This window comes from Monodon monoceros, unplaced genomic scaffold (genome assembly GCF_005190385.1).
Source record: "Monodon monoceros isolate NGI ecotype Baffin Bay Population unplaced genomic scaffold, NGI_Narwhal_1 Super_Scaffold_3, whole genome shotgun sequence".
NCBI classification, from domain to species: domain Eukaryota; kingdom Metazoa; phylum Chordata; class Mammalia; order Artiodactyla; family Monodontidae; genus Monodon; species Monodon monoceros.
The window spans coordinates 41,599,763-41,626,659 of NW_021703780.1; the positions used below are offsets into that span (position 1 = coordinate 41,599,763).

The window sequence follows — 26,897 nt, forward strand, 5'->3', positions numbered from 1 at the left end:
GGTGGCGCAGTGGTTGAGAGTCCGCCTGCCGATGCAGGGGACGCGGGTTCGTGCCCCAGTCCGGGAAGATCCCGCATGCCGCGAAGCGGCTGGGGCCGTGAGCCATGGCTGCTAAGCCTGCACGTCCGGAGCCTGTGCTCCGCAGCGGGAGAGGCCACAACAGTGAGAGGCACGCGTACGGCAAAAAAAAAAAAGTTTCTGAGTGTTGGAGTTGTCCTAATACCTGGTCAGAAGATATCAGAAAATCAGAAATACAACAAGAACTTCAATGAAGAATGTGGGGTCTATATGAACTAAGTTAAACTGGTAGCCACAGGAAGAGCTTAAAAAATAGATTAATTCTTTGCCTGGTGACTACATAGAAAATACCCTCAATACATCAAATTGCCTCTGAAGAGTGAAAATGAATTCTTTTGTGTGGGTATGCTTCTGGATAACTCCCTCCCCCCCAACTTTTCCCCAATTTTTTAAAATACCATTTTCAACATAGGATGGTATATATATATATACACTTAGGGTAGGCAGTTGCCAACAGTGGGAATGATTTTTCTGAGAAAATTCACTGCATCCCCAGCCTAAAACATCTCCCTTTCCTTGAGCCCATTACCTGGATGAGAACAGAGATTCACCAAATTCTTTATCTGGGTAGGAAAGATGAGCCATAAGTCATTCCCAGTTCCTGGGAAAGCTCTCCTTTAGCTGGTTCCCTAGCTACCTTGCTTGACTTCAGTCACTAGTCCCATAATGTGTCTGCTGAACGTACATTAGAAGAATATCAACAGGTCTTATACAAAGAGTTCCATGATTATATAAATATGAAAAAATCTGTTTAATCTGGATGAATTAGTTAAATTCAAATGATTTTTTGTGGAGTGTGATTCATAATAATGAGGAATAGAAATATGTTGATCATGGGAGGTTAGAAAAAACTAACTTAAGGATTTTGGGAGCCTTTCCTGGATGGCAGTCCTATGTGAGGGAAGACAAAAGGAAACAAAAACTTACTGTTTTCTCTGGGTACAAGCAGACTGGATGAGAGGAAGTGAGAAAAAGGGAAAGAAAGAAGGCCAAGAGGCTCCTGCCTAGACCATGCAGCTTATTGTTTTGTATGAAGATTCGCTTCACCCACTTTAAAATTATGCCTAGTGTCAGGTCAAAAATGCCAGCTGATCAATCTTTGCCTAACTTTTTCCTAAAAGCGTTTTCTTGAGATTGTTCAAAGCAATGCCTTGATTGGACAGCTCTGTTCCAAATTGTTGTACACTAAATATGTTAAGAATGATTAGACGATTCTCTGTCAGTCCATTGAGACTGTGTATTTGCTTGCATAGATTCACAACGGGACTGATGTAGCTCCCTACAGGAACTTTAAATTCTGCCACTTGAGCCTTTTGTCTCCTTATGGTACAAAACAGGTGATTACACGGTTAAAATCTTATTTCAATATTTCTCAACATTTGTGCCATGGGCCACCAATCCTGCAAGATTTGGAATAAAGGTGTCCTATCTGTGGTCAAATACACTTGTGAAATGGTGTATTGTATCTTTCTTCCGAAGAGGCACACTATTCATTAGTATATTGAGGACACTAAGAACTCTTCCTCCAATGACCTTTTTTCCACCCAGTGTTTCCTAAACTCATGACATCAGAGAACCTTTTCTTCTTTGTTTGTTTATAATGACTGTTAATACTTCCCAAGATTTAGATTCCACAGAACACACTTTAGGAGCTGCTAACATAAGGTAAAATATTGAAAGAAAAGTGCTGGAGAGAGCAGAAGTATATTCAGGGCTAAAACAGAACTTAATGTCTCAGAAAGAAAACAATTATTATGACTGTATGCAAAATTGGCATGGGCTGAGGTCCTTTGGAGCCAGCAGAAGCATCACAGTTGAAGTCTGTTAATAGGCACATGTAGGCAGTGCGTTTAGTCACATGGCCCCATTTCACATACCGAGATGGACATGAGCTCTGCATCCTGTGTGCTTGGCTCTTAGTCTGGCTGAAATGATGGTAGCAGTGGTACCCAGTTCACAGGGCTGTAAGAAGTCCATGAAATGATGAATAAGGAGTGTTTTAGCACACAGACTGTATAGTAGAGCACTAATGAAATGTTATTATATAATATACAAAGTGGTTCTTTCTCCCTTGGATTAAGCTTGGGAAACTAGCAAGTTTCTGAAACAGGTAAATTTTGTAAGAGCTAAATTACCCAGAACTTAATCATTTGGAGGATTTTCTTTCATAAAGAAAGGTGTAGCTCTGGGTTTATTGGCCTTGACAGAGATTATATATTTTTGATAACCTGAAAGTTCTTCTACTATGCTCCTAAATCAAATCAAATCAAATCATGTCAAATCAAATCTAATCAAAGCAACCGTTCTGTACCTGATTATTTTTCCAGGAATTTAAATTTGGGAGATAACTTCAAGAGGCTTCCCTGTGTTATATTATATTATAAATATTGCAAACGTTTTGAATAAAACATACTATTTTCAAACAGAGATAGGGAAATTCAGAGTTCATTTTTCTACTTGGCTTAGTTAAAAAATATGTTTTTAATAGTTTTGTTGTTCATTTCCCAGGGAGAACAATAAAGTTAACAAAGCTATCACAGATAAATATCACATCTTAGGTGGAGCTATCAATATTTAGAAATTATTAAAACATTAATAAGGCTGGTATAGCATTTAAAACCTATAGCTTTACTATATTATACAGTATCAGATTGATGTATGTAAAAATGTTCTAAATTTTTTTTTGTCAGCCTCATAGTTTACTAGTACATCTTTTCCCAGTCACCCAATACAGAAGATTTTAGTGTGTCTAAGTTGGCATTACCAACAAAGAAAAAATAACATCTTTTTCTATTGTTTTTTGGAAGTTAAAGTAAAATTGTATTTTATGTGTTATGTAATAACTTTTAAAACCAATGATCATTGAGACGAGAAAGGGAAATTTATTTCATTGTCTGGATACTTTATCATTATTTAGATAAGACATGGTATTTGATTGACTGGATCTATTTCTCTAGGAAGAATTTGTTTTTTCCTCTCTGAAATATATTTTAGTGATAGTAAGTACTGAGGGATGAAAGGTACCTTTGGAAAAAATCAGAGTGACTACTATCAGTTTTTGTTTTTACCTCTCATAGGTTATTGAAATTTTTTATTTGATTAGTTTTAATTTAATTATTTAATTAAAATTTAATTTAATTAACTAACCTACCTGAACAAACATCTACTTAATATCAATAATGTGTGTCACCCGTGTAAAGCATCTTGTAGAAACCAAAACACTGATTAGAAAAGTGAAAAACACAGTTCTATAGTTATATTCTTAATATATTATTGAACAAAAATGACTATTCTTTTCCATAAAATTGATGTTTAGCTCCACACATATGAACATGAGGCAAATGGCGTCAGGCTTTTATAATAATTGTATAGCATAGAGTAGGCGCCACTGATGCTGCAAAAGAGCATCACAGCCAGATGTTATGGTGGATTCTGTTTAAGTACATACTTCACTCAGCTCATTTCAGAATCTCCTCTGCTCAGTGGGTAAAGAACCAGGGACAGAATGATTTGTCTCTGAATTAAGAGTCTTAAAATTCAAATAGCATTGAAGCATTTCCTCATGTCTCCTCCAGGCTCTCTCCTTTCTTTCTCTCCTTCTCCAAATAGAACCTCAAACCCTTCAGCAAAGTTTAGGAAATACGCACTGTCCTCACTCCTTATCCGGCTGAACTTGTGGCAGAATGAATGTCTCATCTGTCAAATCAGTTTCCGAGTTGTCAGTTTATTTTCTTTACTAAGGTCTGATGCATAGCACTGTGATGTAATTGAGCATGACTTGACCAATGCCATGGGGCTGAATTGATCACTGCAGGACATATCTTCAAAAAGAAATGTGAAAAATCATTTTTTCCCTTCTCTGGGAACAAAAATTTGGGGCTGTTAAAAGGTAGATTCCTGAGGTGATTTGGTGTGTTGATATAAGGAGCCTGTGTGTTGATATCTGTTCACCAGTGCCGAATAGAAATGCAGAGACAGAGTTTTGGGTGAAGTAGAAAAGAATAGCTTCATTGCTTTGCCAGGCAAAGGGGGCCACAGCGGGCTAATGCCCTCAAAACCGTGTGTCCCGCCCTGGAGGGGGTAGTGAGGAGTCTTACAGTGTTCAAGGAGCAGGGCGTGGTCAGTTTGTAGACATTCTTCTCATTGGTTGGTGGTGAGGTAATTGGGAGTCAGCATTATCAACCTTCCAGCTCCAACCGGTCTGCAGTCTAAGTGCTTGTGGGCAGCATACAGTTAACTTCTTCCACCTGGTAAGGGTTTCAGTATCTGCAAAACAGCTCAAAGGACATGGCTCAGAATATTATCTCTAGTCCTTGAGAAAGAACTAAAGGTCCTTGACTTAGTTTAATGGTTAAAGTATTCTTATTTTGTCTTACTTGACTGTTTCCCTTTCTTTCTGCATTTTCACACCTCTCTGATTAAATTTATTCTTTGACTAAAGTTTTTCTAGAGACGAAAGGCAGGCAGAGGACATGGGTGTGGGTCTATTTTGGAAGGCCTCATATTGTCTGGCTTGGTTACATGGACTCCCCAAATTTGGGTCTGTCTAGTTCATACTGTGGTTCTTGCCAAAGTGCGTTCCATGAAACACTAGTCCTCTGATCTGCTTCACAATAAAACTGATGTGAAATCAAAGGAAAGTAAGTAAAATACTTTGCATTGGGTCATGCACATTAAAAATCACAAACATTATTTTCATTTCTTAGAGACTCTCAGCAGCACTTAGGTAGTTTATAAAAACTACTGCATTGAGGACAAAAATCTATTTAATTGTTAAAACCAGTTTCTCAGAACTGTTTGATTAATCAGCTCCTCCTTTTGTAGTTATCTATTACAATTTCTCAGAACTAGGGTTCTAATGAAGTCGTTTTAGGAAATATCAGTTCATCAATCTCCAGAGGCATATTTTCTTCACTTTTTTACAACTCTAAAATTGGGAGGCTTCTTACATTTGATGATGTCCTGGGTTCAATGAAATATGGTATTGCCCTACCATAGCATCTTTTTTTTTTTTTCTTTTGGGAATTATTTCTTTTTTATTTCTTTTTTATTTTTAACATCTTTATTGGAATATAATTGCTTTACAATGGTGTGTTAGTTTCTGCTTAATAACAAAGTGAATCAGTTATACATATATGTATGTTCCCATACTCTTCCCTCTTGTGTCTCCCTCCCTCCCACCCTCCCTATCCAACCCCTCTAGGTGGTCACAAAGCACCGAGCTGATCTCCCTGTGCTATGTGGCTGCTTCCCACTACCTATCTATTTTACGTTTGGTAGTGTACATATGTCCATGCCACTCTCTCACTTTGTAACAGCTTACCCTTCCCCCTCCCCATATCCTCAAGTCCATTCTCTAGTAGGTCTGTGTCTTTATTCCTGTCTTACCCCTAGGCTCTTCATGACATTTTTTTTTTAATTCCATATGTATGTGTTAGCATACGGTATTTGTCTTTCTCCTTCTGACTTACATCACTCTGTATGACAGAATCTAGGTCCATCCACCTCATTACAAATAGCTCAATTTCATTTCTTTTCATGGCTGAGTAGTATTCCATTGTATATATGTGGCACATCTTCTTTATCCATTCATCCGATGATGGACACTTAGGTTGTTTTCATCTCCTGGCTATTGTAGATAGAACTGCAATGAACATTTTGGTACATGACTCTTTTTGAATTATGGTTTTCTCAGGGTATATGCCCAGTAGTGGGATTGCTGGGTCATATGGTAGTTCTATTTGCAGTTTTTTAAGGAATCTCCCTACTGTTCTCCATAGTGGCTGTACCAATTCACATTCTCACCAGCAGTGCAAGAGTGTTCCCTTTTCTCCACACCCTCTCCAGCATTTATGGTTTCTAGATTTTATGATGATGCCACTCTGACTGGTGTGAGATGATATCACATTGCAGTTTTGATATGCATTGCCCTAATGATTAATGATGTTGAGCATTCTTTCATGTGTTTGTTGGCAGTCTGTATATCTTCTTTGGAGAAATGTCTATTTAGGTCTTCTGCCCATTTTTGGATTGGGTTGTTTGTTTTTTTGTTATTGAGCTGCATGAGCTGCTTGTAAATTTTGGAAATTAATCCTTTGTCAGTTGCTTCATTTGCAAATATTTTTTCCCATTCTGAGGGTTGTCTTTTGGATTTGTTTATGGTTTCCTGTGCTGTGCAAAAGCTTTGTAGTTTCATTAGGTCCCATTTGTTTATTTTTGTTTTTATTTCCGTTTCTCTAGGCGGTGGGTCAAAAAGGATCTTGCTGTGATTTGTGTCATAGAGTGTCCTGCCTATGTTTTTCTCTAAGGGTTTGATAGTTTCTGGCCTTACATTTAGGTCTTTAATCCATTTTGAGCTTATTTTTGTGTATGGTGATAGGGAGGGATCTAATCTCATATTTTTTCATGTACCTGTCCAGTTTTCCCAGCACCACTTATTGAAGAGGCTGTCCTTTCTCTACTGTACATTCCTGCCTCCTTTATCAAAGACAAGGTGACCATATGTGCGTGGGTCCATCTCTGGGCTTTCTATCCTGTTCCATTGATCTATATTTCTGTTTTTGTAACAGTACCATACTGTCTTGATTACTGTAGCTTTGCAGTATAGTCTGAAGTCAGGGAGCCTGATTCTTCCAGCTACTTTTTCCTTCTCAAGATTACTTTGGCTATTCGGGGTCTTTTGTGTTTCCATACAAATTATGAAATTTTTTGTTCTAGTTCTGTGAAAAATGCCAGTGATAGTTTGATAGGGATTACACTGAATCTGTAGATTGCTTTGGGTAGTAGAGTCATTTTCACAATGTTGATTTTTCCAATCCAAGAACATGGTATATCTCTCCATCTATTTGTATCACCTTTAATTTCTTTCATCAGTGTCTTATAATTTTCTGCATACAGGTCTTTTGTCTCCTTAGGTAGGTTTATTCCTAGATATTTTATTCTTTTTGTTGCAGTGGTAAATGGGAGTGTTTCCTTAATTTCTCCTTCAGATTTTTCATCATTAGTGTATAGGAATGCCAGAGATTTCTGTGCATTAATTTTGTATCCTGCTACTTTACCAAATTCATTGATTAGCTCTAGTAGTTTTCTGGTAGCATCTTTAGGATTCTCTATGTATAGTATCATGTCATCTGCAAACAGTGACAGCTTTACTTCTTATTTTCCGATTTGGATTCATTTATTTTCTTTTCTTCTCTGATTGCTGTCGCTAAAACTTCCAAAACTATGTTGAATAAGAGTGGTGAGAATGGGCAACCTTATCTTCTTCCTGATCTTAGTGGAAATGCTTTCAGTTTTTCACCATTGAGGATGATGTTGGCTGTGGGTTTGTCATATATGGCCTTTAATATGTTGAGGAAAGTTCCCTCTATGCCTACTCTCTGCAGGGTTTTCATCATAAATGGGCATTGAATTTTGTCAAAAGCTTTCTTTGCATCTATTGAGATGACCATATGGTTTTTCTCCCTCAATTAGTTAATACGGTGTATTACATTGATTGATTTGTGTATATTGAAGAATCCTTCCATTCCTGGGATAAACCCCACTTGATCATAGTGTATGATTCTTTTAATGTGCTGTTGGATTCTGTTTGCTAGTATTTTGTTGAGGATTTTTGCAACTATGTTCATCAGTGATATTGGCCTGTAGTTTTCTTTCTTTGTGACATCTTTGTCTGGTTTTGATATCAGAGTGATGGTGGCCTCGTAGAATGAGTTTGGGTGTGTTCCTCCCTCTGCTATATTTTGGAAGAGTTTGAGAAGGATAGGTGTTAGCTCTTCTCTAAATGTTTGATAGAATTTGCCTGTGAAGCCATCTGGTCCTGGACTTTTGTTTGTTGGAAGATTTTTAATCACAGTTTCAATTTCGGTGCGTGTGATTGGTCTGTTCATATTTTCTATTTCTTCCTGATTCAGTCTTGGCATGTTGTGCATTTCTAAGAATTTGTCCATTTCTTCCAGGTTGTCCATTTTATTGGCATATAGTTGCTTGTAGTAATCTCTCATGATCCTTTGTATTTCTGCAGTGTCAGTTGTTACTTCTCCGTTTTCATTTATAATTCTATTGATTTGAGTCTTCTCCCTTTTGTTCTTGATGAGTCTAGCTAATGGTTTATCAATTTTGTTTATCTTCTCAAACAACCAGCTTTTAGTTTTATTGATCTTTGTTATCGTTTCCTTCATTTCTTTTTCATTTATTTCTGATCTGACCTTTATGATTTCTTTCCTTCTGTTAACTTTGGGGTTTTTTTTGGTTCTTCTTTCTCTAATTCCTTTAGGTGCAAGGTTAGGTTGTTTATTCGAGATGTTTCCTGTTTCTTAAGGTAGGATTGTATTGCTATAAACTTCGCTCTTAGAACTGCTTTTGCTGCATCCCATAGGTTTTGGGTTGTCTTGTCTCCATTGTCATTTGTTTCTAGGTATTTCTTGATTTCCTCTTTGATTTCTTCAGTGATCACTATGGCTTAGCCTCCATGTGTTTGTATTTTTTACAGATCTTTTCCTGTAATTGATATCTAGTCTCATAGTGTTGTGGTCAGAAAAGATACTTGATACAATTTCAATTTTCTTAAATTTACCAAGGCTTGATTTGTGACCCAAGATATGATCTATCCTGGAGAATGTTCCATGAGTACTTGAGAATAAAGTGTATTCTGCTGTTTTTGGATGGAATGTCCTATAAATATCAATTAAGTCCATCTTGTTTAATGTATCATTTAAAGCTTCTGTTTCCTTATTTATTTTCATTTTGGAAGATCTTTCCATGGGTGAAAGTGGGGTTTTAAAGTCCCCTACTATGAATGTGTTACTGTCGATTTTCCCTTTTAGGGCTGTTAGTATTTGCCTTATGTATTGAGGTGCTCCTATGTTGGGTGCATAAATATTTACAATTGTTATATATTCTTCTTGGATCGATCCCTTGATCATTATGTGGTGATAATCTCTTCTAATAGCCTTTATTTTAAAGTCTATTTTTTCTGATATGAGAATTGCTACTCCAGCTTTCTTTTGGTTTCCATTTGCATGGAATATCTTTTTCCATCCCCTCACTTTCAGTCTGTATGTGTCTCTAGGTCTGAAGTGGGTCTCTTGTAGACAGCCTATATATGGGTCTTTTTTTTGTATCCATTCAGCCAATCTGTGTCTTTTGGTGGGAGCATTTAATCCATTTACATTTAAGGTAATTATTGATATGTATGTTCCTATTCCCATTTTCTTAATTGTTTTGTGTTTGTTATTGTAGGTCTTTTCCTTCTCTTGTGTTTCTTGCCTAGAGAAGATCCTTTAGCATTTTTTGTAAAGGTGGTTTTGTGGTGCTGAACTCTCTTAGCTCTTGCTTGTCTGTAAAGGTTTTAATTTCTCCATCAAATCTGAAAGAGATCCTTGCTGGGTAGAGTAAACTTGGTTGTAGGTTTTTCTCCTTCATTACTTTAAATATGTCCTGCCAGTCCCTCTGGTTTGCAGAGTTTCTGCTGAAAGGTCAGCTGTTAACCTTATGGGGATCCCCTTGTGTGTTATTTGTTGTTTTCCCCTTGCTGCTTTTAATATGTTTTCTTTGAAGTTAATTTTTGACAGTTTGATTAATATGTGTCTTGGCATGTTTCTCCTTGGATTCATCCTGTATGGGACTCTGTGCTTCCTGGACTTGATTAACTATTTCCTTTCCCATATTAGGGAAGTTTTCAACTATAATCTCTTCAAATATTTTCTCAGTCCCTTTCTTTTCTCTTCTTCTTCTGGAACCCCTATAATTCGAATGTTGGTGCGTTTAATATTGTCTCAGAGGTCTCTGAGACTGTCCTCAGTTCTTTTCATTCTTTTTTCTTTATTCTGCTCTGCAGTGGTTATTTCCACTATTCTATCTTCCAGGTCACTTATCCGTTCTTCTGCCTCAGTTATTCTGCTATTGATCTCTTCTAGAGTATTTTTAATTTCATTTATTGTGTTTTTCATCATTGCTTCTTTCATCTTTAGTTCTTCTAGGTCCTTGTTAAACGTTTTTCGCATTTTCTCTATTCTGTATCCAAGATATTGGATCATCTTTACTATCATTATTCTGAATTATTTTTCAGGTAGACTGCCTATTTCCTCTTCATTTATTAGGTCTGGTGGGTTTTTATCTTGCTCCTTCATCTGCTGTGTGTTTTTCTGTCTTCTCATTTTGCTTATCATATTGTGTTTGGGGTCTCCTTTTTGCAGGCTGCAGGTTCGTAGTTCCCATTGTTTTTGGTGTCTGTCCCCAGTGGCTAAAGTTGGTTCAGTGGGTTGTGTAGGCTTCCTGGTGGAGGGGGCTAGTGCCTGTGTTCTGGTGGATGAGGCTGGATCTTGTCTTTCTGGTAGGCAGGTCCATGTCTGGTGGTGTGTTTTGAGGTGTCTGTGGACTTATTTTGATTTTAGGCAGTCTCTCTGCTAATGGGTGGGTTTGTGTTCCTGTCTTGCTAGTTGTTTGGCATAGGGTGTCCAGCACTGTAGCTTGCTGGTCGTTGAGTGAAGCTGGGTGTTGGTGTTGAGATGGAGATCTCTGGGTGATTTTCGCCATTTGATATTATGTGGAGCTGGGAGGTGTCTTGTGGACCAGTGTCCTGAAGTTGGCTCTCCCACCTCAGAGGCACAACACTGACTCCTGGCTGGAGCACCAAGAGCCTTTCATCCACATGGCTCAGAATAAAAGGGAGAAAAAGTATAAAGAAAGAAAGAAAGAAAGAGGATAAAAAAAAAATAAAATAAAGTAAGGTAAAATAAAATAAAGTTATTAAAATGAAAAAATAATTACTCAGAAAGAAATTTTTTTAAAAAGTAGAAGACAAAACAAAACAAAACAAAACAAAAAACGGACAGATAGAGCCCTAGGACAAATGGTGAAAGAAAAGCTATACAGACAAAATCTCACCCAGAAGCATACACATACACACTCACAAAAAGAGGAAAAGGGAAAAAATCATAAATCTTGCTCTCAAAGTCCACCTCCTCAATTTGGGATGATTCGTTGTCTATTCAGGTATTCTACAGATGCAGGGTATTTCAAGTTGATTGTGGAGATTTAATCCGCTGCTCCAGAGACTGCTGGGAGAGATTTCCCTTTCTCTTCTTTGTTCGGACAGCTCCTGGGGTTCAGCTTTTGATTTGGCCCCGCCTCTGCGTGTAGGTCACTGGAGGGTGTCTGTTCTTCTCAGACAGGATGGGGTTAAAGGAGCCACTGATTTGGGGCTCCGGCTCACTCAGGCCAGGGGGAGGGAGGGGTACGGAATGCAGGGCGAGCCTGCAGCGGAAAAGGCCTGGCAACCTCTCCACTTTGCCTTCCGCACCCCTGTGGCTGCGCTCTCCTCCACGGCTCTGAAGCTTCCCCCCTCTGCTATCCGCAGTCTCCACCCGCGAAGGGGTTTCTAGTGTGTGGAAACCTTTCCTCCTTCACGGCTCCCTCCCACTGGTGCAGGTCCTGTCCCTATTCTTTTGTCTCTGTTTGTCTTTTTTCTTTTGCCCTACCCAGGTACGTGGGGAGTTTCTTGCCTTTTGGGAGGTCTGAGGTCTTCTGCCAGTGTTCAGTAGGTGTTCTGTAGGAATTGTTCCATGTGTAGACGTATTTCTGATGTATTTGTGGGGAGGAAGGTGATCTCTACGTCTTACTCTTCCACCATCTTCCCCCTCTCTCCTACCATAGCATCTTTAATGTCAGTTCTGCATGCTGTTTTAGCTTTGATTGGGCTCATCAGAGAGTGACAAAAGTCCAAAATGATAGTGACTTAAATAGAAATTGATTTCTTACCAACAAAACTGGAGGTGGATGGTAGAATTGCACTCCTTGGTGTTGGATACCCAGGCTTCTTCCTCCTTGTTCTATTTTCCAGAGCCTTTATATCCGAGGTCATATAATGGTTCAAGAAGCTGCTGCATGTCCATCTATACCCAAATTCCTGCCAACAGGAAAATTTTTAAAAAGATCAATAAAAAGGAGTAAAATCAAGTGCCAAACGTCTCTTAAGGAAGAGTTCTCAGAAGCTGCCAGTGACACTTGTGCTTACACTCCACGGGTCAGAATTTAGTAATGTGGCCACACCTGGGATCCAAGGCAGACCAGGAAATATAGTCATTTTTCTGAGCTTGCAGGTACTGAGCTAAAATTATCACTACGAATAAAAGGAAAGCCTATTCAAACCAGGAGCCCTGGAGAACTGGCACCACCAGCCATAGTGTGGTCACTGATTATTGATATGTACAAGAAATTAGATTGTTAAAAAAAACAGTAACTAGCAAATTATCAAAGCATAACTCTTTCAGAGTTAAGACATCAAGGCAAATATTATTGAAGATGAAAAATTCATTTTGCTGTTAACAACGAAAAAGTTAGCCTTTTCCCCACCAATATCAAGTACCTTAGAAGACATTTCTTAGTATGCATGGCCACTGACCTTGGATTGTGAAGGTCAGAAGAGAATGATGTTCTCTGTTGCCTTCTTCTGATTCTCAGGTCACTCATTATCCAAGTTTAAGTGGGAGTAAATGCAACTAGGGATGAAGGGAGTGATTCACTGAGTAGATATTGTGTAGATATGGGCTTTTTTTTTTTTTTTTTTGTGGTACGCGGGCCTCTCACTGTTGTGGCCTCTCCCATTGCAGAGCACAGGCTCCGGACATGCAGGCTCAGTGGCCATGACTCACGGGCCTAGCCGCTCCTTGGCATGTGGGATCTTCCCGGACCCGGGCACAAACCCATGTTCTCTGCATCGGCAGGCGGACTCTCAACCACTGTGCCACCAGGGAAGCCCCTATATGGGCTTTTAATAAGAATGTCCTGAATGTCCAGAATTTGATTGGTTTGTTCTCAAGCTGTTCTGTGGCTAAGTTTCCATTACTTTTAGAGATTTTGATTTGATTAAAATGCACGAATTATTGTAAAAAATTCTCCAGTGTTCACCATTGAATTTAATTCTTACATTTGTTCACAGTATCTTTAATATCTAAATTGAAATATTAAAGCAGGGAGACTATTCAAGTTTGACTAATATTAATTTTTAAATAGAATTAGATTATGACTGAAATTTTTCAACATTATAATGGAAATAATTAAAAATGCCCATATGTAATAGTGTAAAACTTTTTAAAATTAAATTTCTATCTTAAGCCACTATCATTTTGGAATTTTTGTCTCTGTCAGCTGACTCGCTTGACTTTTTTGCTTTATGAAGCTATCCTTTGACCAAAAAAAAAAAAAAAAAAAAATCATTTATTGAAGCCAGACTTCTATTACCAGTTCCTAAAAGCTGTTATTCTGTGGTGTTTACTTTTATTTATAAGCCCTTAAAAACACTCTTACTTTATAGGGGAATGAAATAATTATGGAGTAATGAGCTGTAAAATTTGCCCTGAGCTTATTATATCAGATCACCTGGTATCATAAGGTAAATAAAATTGCAAGGTAATATGTGCTTACTGGGCCTCAAATCCTATGGGTTTATTTTTAGGAAACACAATATTAATTAATTGGTAAAAATCATGACAGAGCCAACAGGTGAGCTTCATGAATTGACCTGGTTTAGTGGGTTGGTAAATATGTTTTCAATGAATATGGCACTTTTCCTGTTGTTTTTCTATTGCCTTATCTTATGGAGAAGGATTATCCATTCATAGATTTTTATTTTTAAACAATAAATCATAAGAAAACAAGTGCATGCTGTCATTATAATTTAATTTAATGTGCCTTTGGGAGGAAAATGATATTTTAAAGTGATGAAATCTACCAGCTAGATATGTATCTCCTCATTATTATCAGATATTTATGGAATACCTCCATGTGCAAAGTTCTCTGGTCAACTTTGTAATGGGGACATCAGATTCTGAATAGCTTAATCCTGATGAGATCTGTCTGAAGTCATAGTTATCTCTTTACTGCTTCCACAGAGCAGAACGGAAATATCCTAGTTCTGCTATTAAATTAGAATTATAAAGTAATAAATTAAAATAACAGTGACACTCTAGCTATTTTTCTGGAACATGAGGCAACTTAATACTATAAATTCCTAAAAGCACACTGATTAGCCAATAATAATACAATTGGAAAATATGAGTAATGTATAGGGTACGTGTATCTCTGTCCCAGGTAGAAAGGCTCCTTTGGAGAATTAGTCTATGTTTCTGAAACTATCTACTCAGAGCAGTAAATTTATTCTGCTCCAATTCTATGGCCAATCTGATGGCACAGGAATCTAAAATCACCTGAATTTCTAGGATGATACTGTTCTTTAAGTTCTCATGTAGATACCCTACCATGATCTGCTTAAAGATCTGGCACTTTTCTTCTATCACCTAAATAGCAGTGTTTTTAGTAATGAAACTCAGGATTTAATCACTTTCTTATCATATGATAATAGTTTTTTGAGTCAAAACTGAACTCTTTCATTGAAATTCGAATTTATAAATATTTTGGATGGATATCTTTTCAAGCAGAAGTGTACATTTAAAATTTTCCTTTATTCTCTTAAGTTGCTTTATACTTGTCAGAAGTAATTTTGCAGGGCAAGATATTGGATCAGTAGCCTGACTTGTTCAATGAACAATCATAAAAATTTTCAGTAGACATTTTACTTCTGTTGCAAAGTATCCATTTATTTCTGATAAAGTGGCTAAATGATGAATGAAACACAGTGTTAAGAAATCTAATATCTGGGTCTGGTCTCAGGGGTATTTCTTATTTAAGTGAGAGGACTTAGTATGTCATTTAACTTTTAGAGGTTTGTTTCCTCATTCGTAAAATAGAGTAAATAATATTTTCCCTGATTATATCACATAACGCTATTGAGAAAATAAAACACTTTAAAAATGTTAAAGCACTCTCAAAAATTATGTGTGTGTGAATGTATGTGTATGCATAAGTGATAAAAAATTAAGAAACACATCCTTATTTTGTTGGAATACTGATTATTTATGGAAGTAAAACTTATTAGTCTTTAGGAGTTTGAAAGAAAAAAACCAGGTTATAGGGCTTTAGACTTTCTTTGAGTGACATGAACAGAGCAAGGTCCATAGGTTTAATTTGCCTTCTTGGAAAGAGAACAGCTGAAACTGTCAGGACCTAACATAGACTCTGAAGACATCTTGGCATTCATTGTATGTTTGACATTACATGATTTCTGAAGTTCTTTTTATTCTTCAAGGATTTTATAGCTATCCATCAATTTATCCCAGTTTTGTTTCCCAATAGCTGGTACAAAATTGGTGTTTCTTGGGGCTCCAAGTGAGTTAATGCATATTTGTCACAAATGCATTGTTTCCAAATTAATTTCACATCCGAAGTGCACACACTCTCCAATGTAGGAGGGATATAAAAGTAAACATTGTTTATGAGGCCAAATTTAAATAACATCATGTGGTCTTCCACAGGGATGACCAAAACTCTGATTCAAGATGACAGAAACAATGGCCGAAATTATTGCACCATATGGTACCACATTCTATGTTTGTTCTTACGATTTTGTACTATATATATTATGATTCCCCACATTGAATTGCCATTTTTAAACATAGAGTGAAATAGATATCTTACACAAATAACTCTTTTCAGGGATGCCATTCAGAAAATTGAATGTACAAAATAAAAAACAGTGACAAACATTTTAAAAGGGCATGGTGTTTTCTCATAATGGTTTTTGGAATATATTTGAAAAACGCTGACACCTCTGCCTCTACTTCTTCTTTAGGCTTCTTTACCTGAAACAACTGATCTTCCGGAATTCTTTATTGCTTCTTACAAATGGCCTGGATGGACCCATGGCCCATTGGATCAAAAAAATTGTGCTGCATCCTGGGCTTTTTCTACTGCAAGTAATAAAATCATTTTAATTACTTCCTTATAAATCTCCCTTTGACTCTAGATCTTGACATAGTAATTAAAAGGGTTTTTAAGTTAGAACAGTTAAATATTAACATTTGGTCAATTTAAAATCTTACTCTGAGGGCTTCCCTTCCCTGGTGGCGCAGTGGTTGAGAGTCCGCCTGCCGATGCAGGGGACACAGGTTCGTGCCCCGGTCTGGGAAGATCCCACATGCCGCAGAGCGGCTGGGCCCGTGAGCCATGGCCGCTGAGCCTGCGTGTCCGGAGCCTGTGCTCCGCAACGGGAGAGGCCACAACAGTGAGAGGCCCGCGTACCGCAAAAAAAAAAAAAAAAAAAAAAAAAAAAAATCTTACTCTGGCCAGAGAAAGCAGCCTGAAAATGATATAAAAATATGTTTTTACTCTGAAAATTGGTGTTTATTTTTAGCATCTAATTTTAAATAGAGAGTAGATCAAAAGAGCAGCAAAGAAGTTACCAAAATTTATTTGTTCTTTGAGAGTTAAGGCCAGATAATAAGAGTATAAAGTTCCTCTTTGCCTATAGTACCATCTGTAATCCTAATATGCATATCACACAGACATATAATTCTTATGTTCTTTTTACTTGATAAGATCTGCAAGAATATATTTAATTATTAAACTAGTAGATTTGATGTAAAGTAAGAATTCAGAACTAGTAATAATGGATTAAATGGGTTTTATCTCATTTTAGATAAAAGCAACTATGTAGATTCTGACTCTAAAGTGATATAGTTGATCTTCTAATAAGAGTAGTTTCCAAATTAGGGTTGCTGTTGCTTCCACTGTGTGAGGAATACATACCTCTGCTGCAGCAACTTTCATATATTTTCACAAGTCCAGTAAATCGATATTCAGGTTAATCCCAAGATTTGGTCTCCAAATTATCCTCAAAAGCGTGTTGGTTGTATTACAGCAATTAAGCCTAATATGACATTGATTGTCTACTATCAAAGATCAGTTTCATAAAACTGTGGTCTAGGCTTAAAAATAATTCCAAAAGAGTGCTCAAAAGACTAAGTACTGAAAGCATCATGAAATAAGTTCATAAGCTCTGAAGGGTTACACTCCTTGGCACAGAGGAGTGCTGATCCTTTGTCTAAATATCATCACTTCATAGTATGAGCTAGTTCGTTCTAGAAAAGATACATTTGGCTGAACTCACCTCTGGAGCATCTCCATCTGTTACCTCTACACTAATGCCTACTCCCCAAGTATAAACGTTCTCTTGACCTCTTTGAGCCCTATTCTAGTTGGGTGGGGACAGATTTAATCATATAAATCATTTGTCATTTTATGTTCATGTGCTTAATGTATTACACCTCTTAAGGGTTATATAAGAATTTTACTTTAAGTTAGACCAGTATTTCTGAACATGTCTTAGGAAAGACATTGGTGGTAAAATACTGAAAGTAATTTACTAGGCTGATTTGGCCTGTGTACTCTGGTATCCCCAGGTCACAGCCCCATAGATGGCCTCAGCACAAGGCTAAGTCTGGATTTGTCCCTCTACCTAACAGATGACACAGTTTTGTATCCTGTGTATTCAATACATCAAATCAGGCTGATGCTATTTTTTTTTTAATGCGTTAAGTAAAGAAGAGAATATTCTAGGGTCTCTTAAAGACCTAGAAAATTGTCAGGAAGTTGTAGTTAAAATAAGAAAAGTCTTTCAAAGAAGCTAAAAACTATAAAATGGGATAAATACAATTTAAAAATATACACACATATAAAAATATTGTTATGCAGCCAAATACAATTCAAGCAAGATGTCAGAAGTTAATAGGTGAAGGAGTTTGAAATGGTGAGGGCAATACATACTGCAGAGCAAACTTGGAGACAGAATAAAATAAGCAGGGAAAATAATAGTGTGAGTCTCAGAGGTAAAGCCCAATGAAAGTTTTCATAGAGAGAGTGGAAAGCAATTTGCTGAACTGAGTCATTCTTAAATCTTCTGACCTTTTCCAAGCATTTCAAGTGAATTTGGATTAAACCTTCACTGAGATTCAGAAATGTCTGTAAAAAAGCAATGTATTGAAGATCATCACAATTTAAACCCTCATCCTTTAGTTGAAATCTACAGATTCATGGGTCTGGAGGGGATGTTAGAGGTCCCCTTTTTCAAGACTTTGGTTTTGTAAAAGAGGCACAAAGAGGGGAAGGGACCTGACCAAAGTGAAAGGCGAGAAGTCTCGGAAGTGATCCCAGAAGCCAGGCTTCTGACTCCTTCGGTATTATTTGTGAAAGTCTTTTCTGAACCAGGAATAGTTACACTAACATTTAAAAAATATACTTGATTCTGAACGCTTGTACTGAAAGTTGAAGCATCAAAGAATTTCTATTTTCTTTTATGAAACAGGGAATTATTTTCTTGAGACTAAGAGAGATGGTGGTATAATGGCATTTGCTCTTATGAAATGTACCTAGCACAAAATAGGTGGGAATTGAGAAGGAAGTAGGAGGATATAGATTCAACACACACTGAGTGTCTAAAATGTGCCAGCAATTACACTACAGAATTGTACATATGCTGTAGTTACATAAAAAACATGTTATGCAGAAATACATATGTAAAGGAATTATTTTAAAATGAATTATTTTAGAATAATTCTAAACTAGCATCTTGAGGGGCTTCAGTACACAGATAATTTTGATGAATGAAAACAATAACTTCTGAGAAAAGTGCATAGATAGAAGGAAGGTTATGACTTTGTTGCCTTTCATCAAAAGTAAGAGATTAAGAACAAGACTATATCAGGTCTCCAACAACAACAAAAAATCTGTACGAGAATATCACTGACTCCAATTTTCTTGTGATCTCAACACACATATTATCATGGTAGCATGATCAAAATGCTCACATAGTAGTTTTCTGCCACTGGTTGATTAATTTCCCTAGTCTATTATTCTATGAGGACAGTATGATGACTCTTTTGGTTTTTGTTCATTGTTGCAATTTCTACTGCTTAGTCCTGTGCCTGTCACCTAGTAGGTGGTCAACAAATGTGTGTTGGGGAAAGGAACAAACTGATTAACAACAACCATGATAGGGAATTATTTAAACAAATAGAGGGTTCAATCACAAAAGGTATATATATATAAAACAAGGTGAATTCCACGTCTACTAAGATAAGATTAGGATCATAATGTTCAAGAAAATTGTAAGCATAAAAATGTGCTATGTAGCTTTTTGATAGTTTATAATGTAGATTCATGTTAGTCTCAATTAGTTTAAAAACCAAAGATTTAATTTATTCCAATACATCAGATTAACATGGATGAATTTCCAATTAATATTTCTATGATCAGTTTTTCTGATTTCCTGAGTTTAGTTACATTCACTTCAAAAATATATTTTAAGCCATGATTATATGTTTTAGGTACAGGAGATATAAATATAAGATATAGCTCTTTCCCTCAAGGAGTTTCACTTGGCAAATTTCTTAATGAAAAATTCAGAAGTATATAGAACATGAAAGGAACAAGGAACTAGAGAAGTCTGTGAAGTTGGTAAGACAATGAAGCAATGCCAAAACTGGACAAAAACTGTAACTGAAATGATGACACAGTTGAATTTGTTGGAATACACAGACATATTCATCACATTTAGCCTTGATTTTTAGTTACATTAAGTTTCCAAGACTAGCTTAAGATTCAAACAAAAAGCGCTATGTAAATTCTTGGCAATACCACGTGTCACTTGACTATTAATCAATATTCTCTTTGAAACAGGTGTAGCAGCTGACCGCATAGCGATTCAGTCCAAAGGTCGATACACAGCCAACCTATCCCCTCAGAATTTGATCTCTTGCTGTGGCAAGAACCACTATGGATGCAACAGTGGAAGCATCGATAGGGCTTGGTGGTACCTGAGAAAACGTGGGTAAATAGCTGCCCAACACATGTCTCTAGGATTCTTAAGAGTGTGGCTTAGGTTAGAATAAGAAAACATATATATTAAGAGTTTTCCAAAAAATTTACAAATATATATGCTGCATCTACATAAACACATGGATTATATTTAAATATATACTATATTTGGTATCTATTGAGATTATAAGCTATTGGAAACAATTGTTTGAAGAATGTATATATTTCTAGCTAAATTAATGAAGAGTCAAGTAAGCATTGTATTCTTGTGGCTCTGACCCAAATGGCTCTACTGAGTCGCCACGGAGGGAGGGAGTAGTTGATATTGCTGATACCTCTCTTGAGAACTTTAGTTCCCCAAGTAGATGAATAGATAATCCCAGGTAAGAATTAGGTTAAGAATCAGAGGAATAACATAAAAACATCCTGTATAGTTGCCACAACTCATGAACATCATTGTCACTATCCATCCCATCTGATGAGAAGAGGCAGGTTGCATTTCTTTATGCTCATGTAGTCTGATGCTCACACAGCATCCTCCTGTCACCTATAAGAACTAATCTACTTAAAAGCTGAGATATCTCTCTAAGGAAACTGCAGCTGATAACTAGTAGTAGACGTATGTGCTGCCCCTGTGTTCTTTCCTCCTCCACTGAGTGATCTTTGTCTGCTACAGAGAAGTTAGGTGCTATGAGAGAGTGGGTGTTAGGAATTTTATATAAAGTCCTTTAAAATGTTTTTCTTATGTTTTGCCTAATAAGATGGTGCTTAGAATGGACAACTTGGGCTAATACCTTCCTGGTGTAGTAGTGCTTGGTTGGCCTCTGTTTTGTACTATAATAAAAATTAAAGCCTTTTAGGAGCTTAAAAATATAACAACATGAGAGTCAGTGAAATCTTATTGTATTAGTCTGGTCAGGTTAACATAACAAAATGTCATAGACTGTGTGGCCTGAACAACAGGCACTTGTTTCCCACAGTTCTGGAGACTGAGAAGCCCAAGACTGGGGTGTTAGTCAGTTCAGTTCCTGGTGAGAACCCTCCTCCTGGCTTGTCTTCTCATCATGTCCTCATCTGGCAGAGAGAGAGCTCTAGTGTCTTTTCCTGTTATAAGGGCACTGATCCCAGCATGAGGGCCCCACCCTTATGACTTCATTTAAAGCTAATTTTCTCCCGAAGACCCCCATCTCCTCATACCATCACATGGCAGTTAGGGCTTCAACACATGAATTTGGGCTGACACACTTCAATCCATAGTCCTCATTATCCCCAAGTTGAGACCTTTTTTGGAAATGGCTTTGTTTTCATCGTGCTCCTTTGCTCAGATTCTCTTACTTTGTTGAACACTATTGAATTTTCTTGAGGCAATTCTACCAGATAATTCCATGGCCAGCTCAACATTGACTATCCATAAAATCAATTCCATTGTTTTATTTTCCTTACTACCTGCTTCTATATTCAATGAATTATGTTAGATTTGGATCCAAATAATTTGTACTTTTCAATGTTCAATTTCAAAATAAGAAATCAAAATTATTTTATTGTTTGTATAATGTATATATCTGATAACTTTCTACCTTATTAACTTTAATACTATATTAGTATATACAATTCCTTCTAAAGTATCATGAACTACAGACACATAATAATTGAAGTCTTATGAGAAGGTATCTATAACTTAATAAAAATGTAAAAAAAAACCCTTAATTCTAAAACTTACATAATTTATCAGAATATTACATCTGAGTATGATAAAGTTCATTCTCTTTCACATTAAATTTGGCTCTTCTACATTATCGTTATAGATGCAGACTTAAGGAGTCCTTCCCCTATTAATATTACCACAGATTTAATTGATGAACAATTTTCATCTTTGGAAAATTCTATTCAGTAGATAAATTTATTTATTATAATGGATTTGAGCAAGATTTTAAAATATTAAAAAAATTATATAAATGAACTTATTTATAAAACAGAAACAGGCTCACAGATTTAGAGAAGGAATTTATGGTTACCGGGGGAAATGGGTACAGGGGAGGGATATATTGGGAGTTTGGGATTGACATGTACACACTGCTATATTTAAAATAAAATGCCTTTCCATGAAAAAAAATTATAATGAAGAAATAGGAATGGGGTGGGGAATAATTAATATGATTGAACGACTATGTTCAATGTCATTAAACTTGCATGTACGTAGCCAGAATAATTTACAAATGTTTTATTCAGTAAAATTGCATATAGATAGGTAATTATGGCATTTTCCTAAGTATTATTTTGACATCTTTGCTTATTCCTCATAGACTGGTATCCCATACATGCTATCCACTTTTCAAGGATCAAAATGCTACCAATAATGGCTGCGCCATGACAAGTAGGTCTGATCGACGGGGAAAGCGACATGCCACCAAGCCCTGTCCCAACAGCATCGAGAAATCCAATAGGATCTACCAGTGTTCTCCTCCATACAGGGTCTCTTCCAATGTAAGTCTGAATCGCAAGAATTAGAAAGGGTTAACTTTCTCAAAAATATATACTACTGTTATTAAAACTATTTAAAAACTAGTATATTCTAAAATAATGCTATGCTTTCAGGTATAATTTTTGATATTCTTAAGATGTCTATTAATGACCTCCAATTTGGGTATAATTTTTGATCTTTGTAGTATTAGCAGTCCAAATGATTGCCTTAAATTCAAAAATGCCCATGGAAATAAAGTTTTATAATTTTATGTATATATATGTATATATATATATATATGTATATATATAAATACTTGACAGATAAAGGCTACAGCAAAACCTTTTTCACTGACTTTTTGTGATAGTAGCTCATTTTATCAATCCTTTGCCTTACTCCACAGAATAATTGAAATGGACACAGTCATAATGGAAAAAAGATTCTCTTGGATTCCAGTTTATCATGTTAAAAGCCTAGGAAAATTGTACTCCATTGTATCAGTGTCACCAAGACATTCTCATTTTCAGAATATTTGAAACTTCAATGGCTTCCAGATACCTATAGAATACAGTTTGACATTCTTACCATGACATACAGGGCTTCATGATTTGGTTCTGACCTACTGCTTTCACAGATTCATTTCCCACCAGGTTCTAACCCACCCCCCCACCTGCCCATAATGCTCCTGGTAAGTTGACCTGCTGTCTGCTCCCCAGATGCACCATGACCTTCATGCTTCTCTACTTAGCCAGGTGATGATTCCTCTCACCCAAATGATTATCCCACCTACTTCCATGTCAAGGAAGTAGGTCAAAACTTCATCTTCTTTGAGAAGTTCTTCCTTGACTCCTAGGCAGAACCAATGTCCCTTTCTTGTTTGCATCCATGGCACTTTGTGCTTGTCTCTGTAATAAAACTTAGTATCTCATAATGCAATTAGTTTTGTTAGTGCCTGTCTATTCCACCAAAATGCAAATATCTTCAGGATAGAGGCAAGGTCAATATTTTTTTCTGTCCTAGTTTCTTGTCTTTACATTTACATATAAATGTGCTCACATTTATATGAATACATGAATGAATGACCTGCCTCTTTCCTAAGGGTTGCATTACACAGGGGACAACAACAGAGAAATATTTGTATGCTAAAACTGAGGAACCTCACTATCTTCTGGGATAGCTTTTGTGATCCTAAGAATGGAGATGACACTAACCTTTACTGATAAACAGAGTTTTAACTGAATTATTTTTCCTTTGTGACCATAAACATCTTTGTATTTTTCTTCATTCCAAAATTATTGTCAGTGGTAAGAGTCATTGAAACGTGTGTGTGTCTTGTCTTTAGCAACTTCATCAATGTGGCAATTCACATGTGAGTATTTCAAAAGATGATTAAGAGTAAATTGCAAGTGGTCAAGGCACACTGGGTTGCATAATTCCTAAACTGATTGTACAGTACCTAACATTACACACCAAACAATAGGTTTAGTGTGCTCTGATAACAGAAATTGTGCTCACTGATTTTTTTCCTTCCAGGAAACTGAGATAATGAAAGAAATCATGCAAAATGGACCAGTTCAAGGTAAGCTTGGATGAAATATGGTTGTGTCTCATTTATTCCTTTAATAAACAACATTATTACATTTTATCTCCTGTATAAAGAGCTTAATAAATGATAGAAATTTTTTACTTTTAGATTACTCTTAAGGATTCAGTGGTTGTAAGACCAAAGTAATTATAGGAGATACACTCACCTAATAACCTAATTAGCTGACCTTTTATTTGAAGAAGATAAACCATTCATACATTGAATTCTTAAACGAATGTTAATGACACATTGGATGAAAGTCTGCTAAGTGTATCCAAAGTGATCATGGATCCAAAAGACATTCGAACAGGAAATACTAACTGATAGAGTTCATTTAATTGTTTACTTATATTTAGGACTCATACATAATGTTAGAAATTTCCTCACTTCGGTTTAAATGGATTAGGTAATGGATTGGAAAAAAAATCAAGGTTTAGCAGTAGAAACAAAGTGGACACTTTAATTTTTCTATAAACTCAAAAGAAATCGAATAAGCCAGTATAATTTTTGTGTTTTATAACATGCATTCCAGTTTGATCAATTTTGTAAATGTGTTATGTATGGTAAACTAACAGTAAGTAAGGAAATAATATACTGACTTTCTGTCCATTGATTTTGATATGAAGATATTATTTCTGATACATAGTTCCTCTGCTTACCTATTTGATTTGATTTTGCACCAATGGCATGAATAAAAATAGGTTCACAGTGTATATTTTCTATGCTAAATATTGCCTTGAAATTCTTGGAAAAACAAAACCAGTGAGGCCTAAAATAGAAATTCAGGGTGTGAATACTGAAAGGCCCATAATATAGTATCAATGCAGTGGAATTGATAAATAAATAAATTAAAGAATTTGGTTAAACATAACAAAATTAAATTGAAAACATCTGATATATACCCAAGGAGCTATTGGCCAAAATGTATTTTTGTTTTTCTGAATGCTGGCCTAATTAGTATTGGTTCAACATTTGCAGGAACCACAGATTTTAAAACTGTGATGGAAGGATTTTTATTGATCTTTATCATCACTTAACATTTATTGGAAAACCAAAACTTACTCTAATCATGTCCTGAATTTAACTTTTAAAATCCTGGAACAATACACAAAAACTGAAACAAATAAAGAGAATTTTTTTCCTCCTTACAGTTGTGTAATTTTCGAAGGCTGGTAAAATAACAGGGGAATTCATGTGTAATTTAAATATATGCTTCGTTAAGTGGAGTTTTTGTGACAAATTTGAAGGAACACAGGCATTTGAAGTCAAGGTTGAATTTGAAATTCCAGTTTTGACATTTTCAACTTAAATGACTTTGGTCAAGTTATTTAAACCTCTCTGAATTTACAATTGTTATATTACTGTTTCAAGTTTCTTTCTCTCTCTTTCTTTTAATCAGTCAAAAGAAACTTGCATCACAATGATTTAAAATTGAGAACACCTTAGGTTTATTTTATGGTCAAATATATAAGTGTTCATGAATTTTACATAATGAATCAAAAATAAAGAAATAAAATTTGTAAATAATAATGTTGAAATTCAGATTATTCAACATCTATGTAACAAATGTTTGCTAAGAACCTCCCTCCTGCCAACCTGAGCCAGGATCATGAGATACAGCTCACCATCCTACCCTCAGGTGTGTCATAATTCTGTGTAATAAGTTTGCTGCTATTCTCCAGAAGTATAATTGCACTACAGTAGTTTATGTACTTATATGTTGATGGGTTCATCAAGTCTATTTTGGTGTCAGAAACTCAAGGAAGGATCTGTCTTCAAGTTAATTGTCATGGTGTCTCACTCATGTTTCTTTTGTTTACAGTGGTATTTTTCCACATTGAAGAGTATATTTTATTCACAGTGCTTAGAATTGAGAAAAGCTAATGGAGTCAATGATTCTATGGAAGAGAAAACCAATAGCAATATTTCACACTTTTATAAATGCTGGTTGCCTCATCTTGCTGTCAATGCAACATGGTTGTCTACATATTTTGCCTGGGCTAATGTACAGGACTTTCTCCTGCTTGGTACAAAAGAATGTAAAAGGCAATAGAATTCTGAATAAATAATACCATGTGCACTCTTCTGAAATCTATAGAATTAAACATAAGTTTATGTACTGGAAAGAGAACAAAAGAAAAGATCTGCATAGCGTACAGTTATATAAATTCTTGAAATCCTATGGAAAGGTGTTTTAAAGTAAATAAAGAAGATTTAACCTCTTTTGAGAATATTTAGACAGCAACAGAAAAAGCATGAAACATTAATAAATGAAATAAAAAATGGAATCAAAAGTAATATTTGACTTTGGAAGAGAAGCTTCATTTTAGTATCTATCAAAAATTTTCTTTTTTTATTTAAAATGTACATCAAACTAAGACAAGCATTGTGCACAGTTGTCAAGGTATACTTAACTAGCCCAACTAAAAATATTTTCAATTCAAGTCTTTGAAAGGAGAAGTTTAAAGTGTTCACCCTGAATTGCCCAAGCCATTCAATAAAACAGCACACAATACAGAAAAGAAATAATCTAGGTGAGGGAAGGAAGGAGAGTTTTATAAAGTATAAGCTCTTTCTTTCTAAACAATACACTATTGGCTTAGTTCTTCAGAGCTGGAAGGATGCAATCTTGTCAGAGTATTCTTTTGCCAAGGGTTTGCTTTTTATTCAAACTCACCAAGGAAAGTTTTGTATTGACTTCCAAGGATGAAGGACAATTATTTTACACCCTGGTTGCTAGGTTCACCCTTTGCTGCTACTTAATTGGAATTTAAAGAGACTTGTGGAGAAGCCCAAGAAGCCCAAGAAATAGTGATCATCAGTCAAGGGTAGTGGGCTTCTTGCAAGGTCTCAGTTCCTGGTAATTGTGCTTCTGTCAATTAAAAATAGATGGCGGGTGGTTCAAGATGACAGAGTAGAAGGACATGCTCTTACTCCCTCTTGCGAGAACACCAGAATCACAACTAACTGCTGAACAATCATCAACAGGAAGACACTGGAATTCACCAAAAAAGATACCCCACATCCAAAGACAAAGAAGAAGACACAATGAGATGGTAGGAG

The 26,897-nt window shown here is 36.1% G+C and overlaps 1 protein-coding gene across 2 annotated transcripts in view; it reads left to right on the top strand.

The window, feature by feature from the left end:
* TINAG (tubulointerstitial nephritis antigen) overlaps positions 1–26,897 on the top strand; it is a 94,368-nt gene that overhangs the window by 17,719 nt on the left and 49,752 nt on the right. The window contains exons 5-9 of one of the 2 annotated variants that reach the window (XM_029243052.1): positions 15,767–15,890; positions 19,651–19,801; positions 22,092–22,272; positions 23,783–23,828; positions 25,657–25,952. In XM_029243052.1, coding sequence (XP_029098885.1) covers positions 15,767–15,890; positions 19,651–19,801; positions 22,092–22,272; positions 23,783–23,828; positions 25,657–25,718 — 564 coding nt within the window. In that variant the 3' untranslated portion in view covers positions 25,719–25,952. Of the gene's footprint in view, positions 1–15,766; positions 15,891–19,650; positions 19,802–22,091; positions 22,273–23,782; positions 23,829–25,656; positions 25,953–26,897 lie in introns of those variants that run through there. The other variant, XM_029243051.1, reaches the window with a different exon arrangement.